The 12,231-nt window shown below is 40.5% G+C and overlaps 3 protein-coding genes across 3 annotated transcripts; 1 reads left to right on the top strand and 2 right to left on the bottom strand.

Annotated features, from left to right (window-relative positions):
• Positions 1-394: 394 nt before the first annotated feature.
• On the top strand, positions 395-1,286 carry LOC128739889 (alpha-ketoglutarate-dependent dioxygenase alkB homolog 6). Its single transcript, XM_053835391.1, has 2 exons — positions 395-573; positions 636-1,286. Exons 1-2 carry the CDS (start codon positions 544-546, stop codon positions 1,284-1,286), a joined length of 681 nt encoding a protein of 226 aa, XP_053691366.1. The 5' UTR covers positions 395-543.
• Positions 1,287-1,338: 52 nt separating this feature from the next.
• On the bottom strand, positions 1,339-2,521 carry LOC128743088 (THO complex subunit 7 homolog). Its single transcript, XM_053839608.1, has 3 exons — positions 2,417-2,521; positions 2,238-2,358; positions 1,339-2,048 (listed from the first exon to the last, which is right to left on the bottom strand). Exons 1-3 carry the CDS (start codon positions 2,424-2,426, stop codon positions 1,502-1,504), a joined length of 678 nt encoding a protein of 225 aa, XP_053695583.1. The 5' UTR covers positions 2,427-2,521; the 3' UTR covers positions 1,339-1,501.
• Positions 2,522-5,899: 3,378 nt separating this feature from the next.
• Positions 5,900-10,351, bottom strand: LOC128739888 (uncharacterized protein K02A2.6-like). The gene is made up of 2 exons (XM_053835389.1): positions 9,092-10,351; positions 5,900-8,980 (listed from the first exon to the last, which is right to left on the bottom strand). The coding sequence occupies exons 1-2, from the start codon at positions 10,349-10,351 to the stop codon at positions 5,900-5,902; spliced, it is 4,341 nt and encodes a 1,446-aa protein (XP_053691364.1).
• Between the last annotated feature and the right edge of the window lie 1,880 nt (positions 10,352-12,231).

Raw genomic sequence — 12,231 nt, 5'->3', positions numbered from 1 at the left:
TTTACTACGTTGCGGCAATTTGACAGTTTTTTCATAGGTTTTCTGTCAAATATCCGCAACGTAGTAAAATCCGTATGCATTGTGTTTGGGCCTTAAGTGCCAACGTTGTACGGCACAATGTTTATGCTTTTTTATGCCCGCAGAAGAATAGTGCGAGTTTGACGTCACTCTTGCTGTTTACATTATATGCGCTGCTAACACAAACAAACGGTACGTTGCTCCACACCTCTACTACTTCACATCGGTTTAATATTCACCCGAATTTCGAGCACTTTTTTCGGGTTTCGAGTAGCTATCATTTTGTAGAAAAATCTGGCATCTCTGGTTAAAAAAAAACAAACTTAGAGCAAAAACATTCCATCAATGGGAAGTTTTTGCTTAGAGCCAACCCAACCAGCCAGTTTTGCACTCTTATTCCGTCGATAACAACGTTGATGTTCGTTGGTTGATGGCTAGCAGTTCAGTTATAGATACGCATGAAGAAATATTTAACCAGTAGATGCATGCCAACAATAAGACTCAAATTAAGTATTCAGAATAACAATGGACTTGAAACAGTACCAAGTTGTAAAGGTTAGATTTTTCCTGTGTTTTAATTAGTTACATGTTAGTTACTTAGTATCATCAATATCTAGAGTCCACCCACGGTTTACTACATCCCCGATTTCATTACGCCTCATGAAGAGTCTGTTGTCCTTTCTATGATAACCAAAACTCCCAAACCACGGTGGACCCAGCTATCTCATCGCAGACTAATAAATTATGGCGGAGTTCCACACCCTAAAGGAATGATAGCTGAGGAGATTCCAGCTTGGCTAAGAACATTCGTCAATCGAGTCAACGATTTAACCGAAGTATTCGAAGAAGGGAAAAAGGCTAATCACGTCCTTGTGAACGAGTACCTCGCTGGTCAAGGCATAATGCCACATCTTGACGGACCATTATTTTATCCGACGATAACTACTATTTCGTGTGGCTCGCACACTGTTCTCGAGTTTCATGAGCCTCATGAGCAAAATAGTGAAACAAGGCAACGAACAGTCACTAAACTCTTGATACGACCTAGAAGTTTGCTTATCATCAAGGATGACATGTATCATAAGTATTTGCATTCTATAGCAGAAATCAAAGAAGATACAATAGACGAGAGTGTTGCAAATTTACCTAATTTAGCTAAGGAAAACACGGCAGTAAAAATTGATGAACAACTAGTAAGAGAAAACCGCATTTCATTAACAATACGGCATGTACCAAAAACGTCGAAATTAAAAATAAAACTTTCTTAACAATTTATGCCTAAAAATGAAATGAAAGAAAAACTTTCGCGTTTAACTTACACTATTAATTTTATTCACGACAGATACGTATTTCGCACACGACTTCCAGACTTTATCAGTAAAGGCATCACTCGTCATTGTAAGTTTTTCTTTTTTAATTTTTCGTATTTTACTAAGCCAAACATATGTCAATTTATTCTTTATTTATTAGGTTTGAAAGTAATTTAACATGTCTTTTCGGGGGTGGACAGGACTACATCGTTGCCCTCCGGGCTAGGTACATCATCGACAGTTAAAATAATAGGTTCATCATCACAAGACATTTTTTCGTCAGCAATATCTTGAATGTCTTCTGCAACGCTGTCCAATTTGTTCTGCAGTTCCACGATAGACCTCATCAAAACGGTGAAATCTTTTTTCTTTGTTCCTAGCTTCCTTTCGAGTGAAGCCTTTTTTTCTTGCAACTGATTCAATTCTTGCTTCAGCGAATCCAATTCCTTAATAGTATTCTTTCTATCCGGCTGTTGATTGATTATTTTAGCCAGTACATCGTATTCCATTCGATTTTTTCGAATTTTTTTCGCAAGTACTAAATTCTGCTTACTTTGAACGATTTGTGTTTTGGCCGTCTCAATGCCAGTTTCTATGGTATCAGATATGGCAGCGTAATTTTTCAGCTCCTGCTCCATCATACTAGCACAGAAGTCCGACTTTTTCATAGCAAATTCGCACTGCGCAAGTTGTGCCAAAAGACGATCATGAATAGCTTGACTAAAATAAGGGTTTTATACTAAGTGGTAATACAATACAAAAAAGCTAGCGAAATATAGCATATTTTTGCAAACGACGGTAAACAAACCGATTCTGTTTTCAAGTGTTATTACAGGGAAATAGTTTTCATCTGGCTGGTTTACTTTTGGAGATGTGATTTATATAGAGTATCTGAGAAATGTATTTTACCTGTTCTCCGCGCTATCAGTCGAATTACACCATTTTACGAAGGTTTTTAACAAATCATTTAATCGTCGGTCATCTCCAGTTCCGTCTCCATCGATTTGTAAACGCCGGCGGATCACTTCCTCTATACAAATTATATAGTCATGTAATTTAATATTTTTAACTATAAACACTATCCTCACCATCAGACATAATGCTTCTTCCAAAAAGGTTTTCGTAGGCCGTTAATTCATAAAATGTTTCTGTAAAGTGTAAACTACAAAATTTTGACTTTTTATTTGATTTATTTTGTTTTGGGGTTTTGGCTGCAGTGTTACCAGGTCGATTGCCCATTTTCCCGCTGCCCAGAGGTTGATTTCCCGCTGAAATCCCGCTGTCTAGAGTCTATTTCCCGCTAGAAATCCCACTGAATCAAAAGTCATATTATTCTTTCGTTTCTGGTACAGAATTAAAATTTAAAAATATTCATTTCAGTAAGGCTTGCATTTGAAATGAAGATGATCTGCTGAAATTGAGCGGTTTCAATTGAATGAACATTATGCAAATTTGCTGCATTTATGTTGACGAAGCTTCAGGAAACAGAAAAAGAAATATCTTGTTATTCTTCATAGGCACCGCTATTCTATATTTCGAACGAATTGGTATTTCGAACGAAAGTTTTTTTGAACGATATTTCCGCCAGCAAAATCAAATGGGCAAAACATCTCGTTCGAAACAAGTCGAACGAAATAAAGGTTTGTTCGAAACACAGAATAGGGGTGATAACATTATAAGGAGTCTAAGAACACATGCGAAAATTTCGAAAGAAGCTTTTAGCACAAATTCTCTTTCTTTGTCTAGCTATGATAAAAATCATGCAAAATTTCAGCAACTCTGGCAAATGGTTATGGTTTTTGGTGACAAAAGAAGACATGTTTCAATTTTTATAAGCAGCCAAAATTCAAAAATATCTGTAAAACGCATCGGCTCTTTGTTCTCGCTGATGTTTTGTTTTAGCAAAAATGTACCGATTTGTCTTTTAGACTTCGGTTTTATCGGCTCATCAGCCGATTTGTTTTGGGTTTGTTATCATACAAATGCTGCGGTATATAGCAAACTATGATGAATATAGAAACATAAGTTGTTTGTGTTGTTTTGTTTCCAATTCATGAATCAGTTGGATTTTGCCATTCGCAACGAATCAATTTGTGGAAAAATTAGGAATACGCAAAACGGATTGGTTTGGTGGTCTTCTTTTTCAGTAAGTTCTAATGAGTATTTGTCAGAACTGATTCCATTCTTGGCAAAAAACATGGAGTTTTCTAATCAACAGAATATACTGAACTATCTGCCAATACACGAGCAGACATTAGAGTGTCAATAAACGAAGTTTTTTGCTGTCAACCTCTCTTTCAGCACTCTTTTTGCCTACCAAATATCGCTAAATCGAGATCCCGCTAAAATCCCGCTGAGTTATTTAAAAAACCGCTAGACTCCCGCTAGCCGCTGTTTGGTTAATAAGTCCCGCTATCCGACTTGGAATCCCGCTAAATCTAGCGGGAAAACCGCTGATCTGGCATCGCTGTTTGGCTGTTGTGTTGTGTTTGACGTTTTAAGCAGAGATGCCAGATATTTTAAAGATAATTTTTTATCTGCCTTAAAAGAACAATAACTGCTCGACATTACGGTGATTACAGGGGCTTGCGATGGGTGCAGCGTTGCCAACCGGTTTTTACGAAAATCTGGAAAACGAGAATAAAAGTGTCTGGAAAAGTCTGGCTGCCATTTGCTCCAATGGAAGACAATGTTTGGAAAACGTCTTTTTATGTCTGATTAGGCATCAAAAAGTCTGGAAAATCCAGACAAATCTGGAAGGTTGGCAACGCTGGATGGGTGCCATCTGCCATGTTTTTGTTGCCAACATCTCAGCACATCTCGACAAGGTTGGCACCAAATTTACCTGTCAGACGGGCGCTTTTCCTGCAATAGCGCCCTTCGTTAAGTCGACTGTTAGACACCATTAATGTGGACCCCCGTTCGTTTGAACGATTCCTCATGCAAACTAACGGGGTTAGTTTTTAATTTGAACAACTGGTAACCCCAGGGGGGTGGTGTCAAGCGAAAATTTCGTACCTAGCATCGAAATCATCATCCCCATAAAAAATTTCTCCTATTTAGTATTTGCAGTAGTATTTCAAAAACAACAATCCTAGTTCTTCCAATGTTCGTGCTTCATAAAAACACAAATACTCAATAGTAAAAAGCATTCAGTCTACTCGTAATAAGCTAACCAAACTTGTTTTGTTTGAAGGTCATTGATAATTGTCATAATGAATTTTTATTGTAATTAATTAAAACGAGCTTAAAGTTTCACAAGCGATTTAGTTTTATAGTCAAATTTTTTCTTCGCAGTTATTTCAATTTCTAACCAATTAAAAAAACGCCTTAATTGAAAGTAAAAAATTTATAAAAATATTGCAAAAATTTCTTGGTCACTCTAATTTGGAAAAAATGGTAACCCTAAGAGCCAAATTTTTGGTGCATGTTAGTAACGCATCGAATATATGGAGTTTGACAAGCACACCATAGCCCTGGGTAACCCTAAATATGCTGGAGCTTGTGTGAACTGGTTGCCCTACTCTTTGTTATTGTTTTTGTGGGTTGAATCAGTTGGCAGTTGCAAGCAGCGAATATTTCTTTATCCGACCGGATTTCTACCATAATCGTTGGGAAAACGCAAGGTGAAACAGATTAAGCATGCTAGATTAGTACAAACAAATCGTGTTTATGCATTATCTGCATAAGCAAATGATGTCATATTGAGAATGACATTTGAACCATTTTTAATTTGCACGTCGTGCAAACCAACGGGGTTCAAATTAAAAAGTGTTCAGATTAAAAACGGTCAAACGAACGGGGGTCCACGGTAGTCGCAAGTTTTGACAACGCGACATAGGATTTCGTGTGAGTGCGAACAGGCATAAATTCTCTTTTAGTGTCGTAGTCGCGAATACCTGCTTGTATTTAGATAACGCGCATTGGTTTTTGTGCGAGAAAAAAACAGAAGGAAGTATTTTTGTTTATGTTTTCACGCAAGTTTTGACAACGCGGCATAGGATTTCGTGGGAGTGCGAACAGACTTAAAATCTCTTTTAGTATCGTAGTCGCGAATGGATAGATAACGCGCATTGATGTTCCATAAAACATCTGTGTAACAATTGGTTACATATAGGCTCTACCTCTTGCGCTTTTTCAATCACATAACAGTTCGATAAAGGTAACTTGTGTAAACTGGCCATTCGCTGGGAATCACCCAACATGCAGCATCTAGAACACACAACTTACCTTCAAGGAGGTTAACTACACAATGAGGGACAAGATCATCGTACCATGGCAACATCCCCGAACAATGCCCGAAAGATGTCCGAACTCACAGCGCATACGAAACCGAAGAACGAACAGCACGACTCCGGGCTGGCGCTGAGGGATATGCTGATGCGCAGTCTGTCGTATATTTCACGATACGTGTTATACACTTATTTATCAGGTGGCTGCATACCACACATCCTCCCCCTACTCTCAGGAAGAAAAAAAAAACAAAAAAAAAAAATTACTTTCAAATTAAACCACAGGGAAAAAAAAACAACTGATTTTATTAAAACTAAAAAAAAAAAAAAATTAAAACATCATTCCTTATCTTCCATATGACGAACATAGTCAGATAGATATGATGGTGCTTTTGTGGTCCTTCCTGGCCGCCTGAATGGTTCAGTAACTGCTTGCTCCTCGATACCCATGCGCGAACTGTTCCTCCAACTGTGCACTTTCTTTGTTTGCGACACATGTCGCTTCACGGTATGACCTTCATCATCGGCAAGGAGCAAACTGCCGTTTTTTTCCGTCATAACCGTGAAACGTTTCATGTTGAATCTAGAATCGCCTTTCCCTTTTACTAGACGCTCTACAATGACAGTATCTCCAGGTTTGACTGTACTATTTTTGGCACCTCGCCGCTGGTCCTCACGTGCTTTCCCTTTCACCTTTACTTCATGGTCTTTTGCATCCAGCTGTTGATCTTCATAGTCCGCCTTTTCGTATACCAGTAACGGCAAACCTCGTTTAATTTTCCGGCCCATCATGACTTCTTCTGGCGAAACTTTTATGACCGAATGAACTCCAGCGTTATAGGCATTAACTGCATCCTGAAGTTCTTCCGAGTAACCGGTTCCACTCGAAGCTGCCGTAGACATAGCTTTGTTTACCACTTTCATAAAACTTTCCACAAGCCCGTTTTGTTGAGGAAAGAACGGTGTAGAAAAAATGGTCTGGATGCCCCGATCAGAGCAATATTGCTTATATTGTTCACCATTGAATGGAGGCCCGTTGTCACTTTTAATTGCTTTTGGGAATCCTTCTCTTCTAAACACGTCATTCAATACATTCGTGGTGTGCTCAATAGCAGTTGATTTCACCGGTCGTGCGATCGCATAGCGGGATCTCAAGTCAATAATCACTAGGATAGATACTCCCCCGTACTTTAAATAGGGTCCATTGAAGTCAACTGCTATGGTGTCCCAAACAGCTTTAGGTGCAAAAATTCGTTCCATGGGAGTACGACTCTCCGGTTTTCCATTAACAGCACAATGGACGCAAGATTTCACCCATCTTTCGGCATCCCCAGCCATCCCGGGCCACCAAACACGCTTACGCAAGATGCTCTTTAATTTTGCTGCGAGTGGATGACCAGCATGAGCTACCGTTAGCGTTTTTTCCCTTAGTTCACTGGGAATAACGACACATCCACTTTTTACAAGCATTCCTTCTTTGCTATGTAAATCGTTTGATATTGTTTGAAACTTTTGCAGTTCCTTGGGCCAATCTCCGGTTTCCAACGAATCCAATACACGTTGAAGAGTAGTGTCACGAGCAGTAGATTCTTTAATTTCCTTTTCCGTTAAAAACTGGATAGCATTTGCCTCAAGGTGCGCAATTTCCCATGGGCTAGAATCCTCATCGAAAGCTTCATCATTTCCAGCATACAGACGGGAAGAAGGGTCCGCAATATTTTCACAACCACGAACAAACTCCACATCGTAGTTGTAAGGACTGAGCCTTAACGCCCAGCCATCTGCTCTCGTCAAGGCTCTTTTAGCGGTTTCCCGGGATCGATTTAGAATAAAGGTAATGCCTCTAGCATCAGTGCGCAGGGTAAAATGCCTACCTAGCAGAAAATACGCAAAGTGTTCAACCGCCCACACTGCAGCTAATGCCTCACGCTGATTTTGAGGATACTTCTTCTCAGTGACGGTTAGAGCCTTAGAAGCGAAGCTAATTATTCGTGGGGTTCGCTTACTGTCCTCCTGCACTAACACTGCTCCAAGAGCGTTAGGTGAGGCATCTGTATACAGAAACGATTTGTCATTTTCTGAGAAATACCCAAGTGAAGCTGTGCAACGTACTATACGATCTTTAACTAATTCAAATGCTTGCTCTTGTTCTTGGCCCCAGCTCCAGGATTTTGATGAGACCACCGCCCACAAAGGAGCTGAAATATCTGCAAAATTCTTAATGTAAGGGCTCACATAAGATGCCAGCCCCAAAAAACTCCGCAATTCTGAAGTGGTTTTTGGTTGACGGAACTTCCTTATGTCTTTGACTTTTGATTCTTCTATATTAAATCCTGATTCGCCCAATTCATGCCCTAGGAATCTAATGCGACTTTTATCAAACTCACATTTAGACAAGTTGAGTGTCAGATTATTCATTTTCAAAATCCGCAATACAAGAGCCACGGTCTTTCGTAACTCCTCTAACGTTTCAGCAAACAAAAGAATATCGTCAATGTATACAATTTTATTCTTCACTTCATCTAAAATTCGGGTCATCTCTCGTTGAAAAATCTCGGGCGCACAGTTTACGCCAAACATAAGTCGGGTAAACCGGAACATCCCATCTTCGGTCAAAAAGGTGGTCAAGTCGCGTGACTCACTGCTCAACTCGAGGTGATAGTAGGCATTGGATAAGTCGAGCTTGGAAAAATATTTGGCTCCGAACAACTTTACCCTCATCTCGTCAAGTAAGGGTAACCGGAAATATTGGCGTTTGATAGCCTTATTAGGTGCGCGCATATTGACAACCAGGCGAAAGTCTTCCTTACCTTTAGGTACTGCGGACATGCCACTGATCCACTGTGGTGCCGTTAAAACTTTTTCGATGATTCCGCGCTTCTCCATTTGTTGGAGTCGAAGTTTTGCAGCATCGCGGTACGCAGCTGGAACATTAAAATATGCATTTTTCTCCGGGGGAATCGATTTGTCAACACAAAATTTAATCTTAACTCCTGGCATCTTCGGAAACACTCCGTCCTCATCTTCGTGACTACAACTGTAAACATCAGCTCCCACTTTTAATAATTTCAGCTCACTGGCAGTGTTCCTGCCGAGCAACGAACAACGGCCCTGCATTACTACCAAAAAATCTGCACTGACGATCGGTGTATCCGATCCAATCGCTTGAATGTTGGCTCTGAAGGCATGTTCAACTATCATCGGTTTATCGGCAGCATAGGCCCGCAAACTCCTTTCTCTGGAAATTTCAATTGGAACAAGAGCTACAGTTCCAGCTTCTAATTGTTTCTCAAGCTGGCGCCAATCATCGCCACCAATAACATTGGAATCTGCCCCAGAGTCTATTAAGAATTTTATTTTACTAGATGAGCCAACGGTACAATCGACTAACACATCTTCAAACGAAAGCGCATTAATCTGCTGAAAAAAAGGATTGAAATCAGGATTGAAAAAAAAACTTGCAAAAAAAAAAAAAAACAGGTATTATATTATATTTCATCGAAATTTCAAACAATATTAATCGGTCTTCACCTGCGTTTTATCTTCAATGGGTAGGAGGGCCGAATCACCTCGTCTATCTTGCACAACATTGACCCGTTTGTTACGGCATGTTGCAACAAAATGACCGCGCCGTCCACAAGAAAAGCAAGTTTTATCCAATGATGGGCACCGTTCTCCATTATGGGATGCACGATTGCATCTCGAACATCGTTCGCTACGCTGCAATAGAGGCTTTACTTCACCTCGAAAACGTTTCGTTCCAATAGCTTTCTCATCTGCATTTCTGCGTCTTCTCTTCAAGCCCCCATCACGAGAAAAACTACGGGATACAGCCATGATAGAGGTTGGATCTTCAAACTTCGGAGGTTCGGGCTGCAAGGCTTCGTCCCTTGTCGCTGACTGAACAACAAAGTTGGTTTCATACCCATATATTCGCGCTGCCCTTGCTAACTTTCGATTCTTTAATCCCTTAAGGAGCTGTGTACGAACAAAACGGTCTTGGTCAGATGGGCTATAACCACACAGCCAAACCTTCTCCCTTAGCCTGGCGTGGAAGCTGACTGCCGGTTCTTTTTCTTCCTGGTACATTGACGTAAACGTATCATGTTCAGCTGAAATATCGGTTAATCCCTTCAAATATTCTTCAATATTCCTAACAAAAGTCTCATAGCAGTCGGGTTCGCCGGGAACAGGTTTCAGCTTAGCTGCCCGAACAATTCCCTGAAGGTCGTCTCCCATAGATAAATATAGTAGCTGGGAACGCTTAACTGGATCATTTGCATTTGACAACGAAGCAGCGATTTCAAAATTCTCGTAATATTTCGTCCAAGTTTTCCACATTTTGCTAGCAGGAACACCTTTAGGAAAAGGCTTAATGTTGTCCCATCTGATACTTTGAGAGCTATTGTCGAATGCCATCACCGACGCTGTGGAGACTGGTTCTACCACCGCAGGTGCCTCGTGACTACCATTCTGTATCCAAACTTCTTCAGGAGAACAATTTCCTTTACGACGGTGCTTACCGAAATCCAGGATTTGAGTAATGGTTTTCTCCAACTCAAGCACACGCTCTCTCAGCTCACGGTTTTCCCGGTCAGAATCCACCATCGTCCGATAGTGGGCGTACGGGTCGTCCTGCCAATCGCCAGTGTACTCCACGGTGTTCTCATCAGGACTACTGATGCGGACAAACCGGCCTGGAGAAAATACTAGGCTGTCTTCCGATTCACACGAATGCTCCCTATCGCTTCCGTAAATGGGAGCACGGACATATCTACCTGGACTAGACATTGTTTCAATAGCAATAGCTAAATTCCTCGTTATGATGTAAAAAACTTCGTCTGAAAATATAAGCAAACAAGCATAAGCTTGTTATTAGCTTCAAAGTTTGCTTTTACAAGAACAATTTTCGATAAATTTAATTTAAAATTGAAAAGTTACGAAATTTTCAACATTTAAACTTTCACTACATATAGTGAATTATCGAAAAAAAAAAAAAATCTTGATAACTTCTTTTATGCAGGCATTATTTGCGCAAAAAAAAACATCAGCGCAAGATAAAATAACTGAGTGCAGATACTCGCAAAATTTGCTTCCTTGCCATGGTTTCCATGCAATTTACTTTTGTGCTTTATTCGCCCTTCTCGCTCATTTACCCAAAATAACATGGGCGACGATTTACTCGTTACGAACGAGGTAAAATTTCTTGGCAATGCTCGTCCCAAGCCATTGATCAATTCCCCGAATGCTCGTCCCGAGCTATCAAAGTACTCTGCTAATGCTCGTCCCGAGCTAGCAACTAATTTTGCAAAATGCTCGTCCCGAGCTGGCATCTAATTTTTCAAATGCTCGTCACAAGCTGGCAACTAATTTTGCAAATGCTCGTCCCGAGCTGGTAAACAATTTTGAAAATTCCTCGTCCCGAGCTAAAAAGTCAATTTTACAAGCATAAGGTTACTGCAATTGCTCGTCCCGAGCTAAAAAAAAAAAACACACATTACAAATACTCGTCCCGAGTTATATAACGCCACTGCAGATGCTCGTCCCGAGCTAAAAAAAAACTTGTTACAAATGCTCGTCCCGAGCTAACAAACAGCACCCTGCGTCTTCATGTATCAACAATCTGTGTGCCATCGTGCACCAAAACTACCACTGCTCGTTCCGAGCCATTATCGATTCTCACTACCATCGTATTTCTTGGGAGAGAGAGAGAGAAAAGAAATGGCGCAGGCCGTACCGAGTACTTTTCCACACGCGGCCGCCATTTTCTCGTGCATATTCCCTGTTCAATTTGCACATTCACTTTTTTCGGATACTTCAGAGTTTATTACAGCCACACATTGAGTGATTCCCAGAAGCCATGATTTATTTTTGCCGCTGTTTAATAAGATTACGCTATTAATTAGATGAGCAGCAAAAAAACCTGTCGCGGTCGCCAAATGTGTAAACTGGCCATTCGCTGGGAATCACCCAACATGCAGCATCTAGAACACACAACTTACCTTCAAGGAGGTTAACTACACAATGAGGGACAAGATCATCGTACCATGGCAACATCCCCGAACAATGCCCGAAAGATGTCCGAACTCACAGCGCATACGAAACCGAAGAACGAACAGCACGACTCCGGGCTGGCGCTGAGGGATATGCTGATGCGCAGTCTGTCGTATATTTCACGATACGTGTTATACACTTATTTATCAGGTGGCTGCATACCACACATAACTGATGCGAACTTTTACCATATTTGAATGTTTCAATTATAGTTGCGTAACCCTTCATGCAACAAATGGTGCTGCTTGGGTTCGGCGCACTTATTGCTTGGAAGATAACGAAAAAGTGCGCCGAAGATACCGAAACGATTTAAGCTAAAATAGCACTTTTATGAGCGATATCGCACTTTGGATGGTACAATTTTCCTTGCAATTGACAATATATTCAACTCAATAATATATTCCTATGTATATTTATGTCCATTTTACACCTGTTCTCAAAACAAACATTATCATTTTATGCTTCAAACAAACAAAAATCCGATATTAGCTCAATATCGATTCAATATCGTAACTTCAACATAAAACGATGCATGCAACCCTCATGAAATCTTTCCCTTCTGGCCCTACTAACGAATCACTTTCACTAGTTGGGCCGAGGTGGTGGCCCAACCAGCG

This window comes from Sabethes cyaneus, chromosome 3, assembly GCF_943734655.1.
Source record: "Sabethes cyaneus chromosome 3, idSabCyanKW18_F2, whole genome shotgun sequence".
Classification (NCBI taxonomy): Eukaryota; Metazoa; Arthropoda; class Insecta; order Diptera; family Culicidae; genus Sabethes; species Sabethes cyaneus.
The sequence above is the reverse complement of the archived record's forward strand: the minus strand, read 5'-3'. Positions and strand labels throughout refer to the sequence as shown.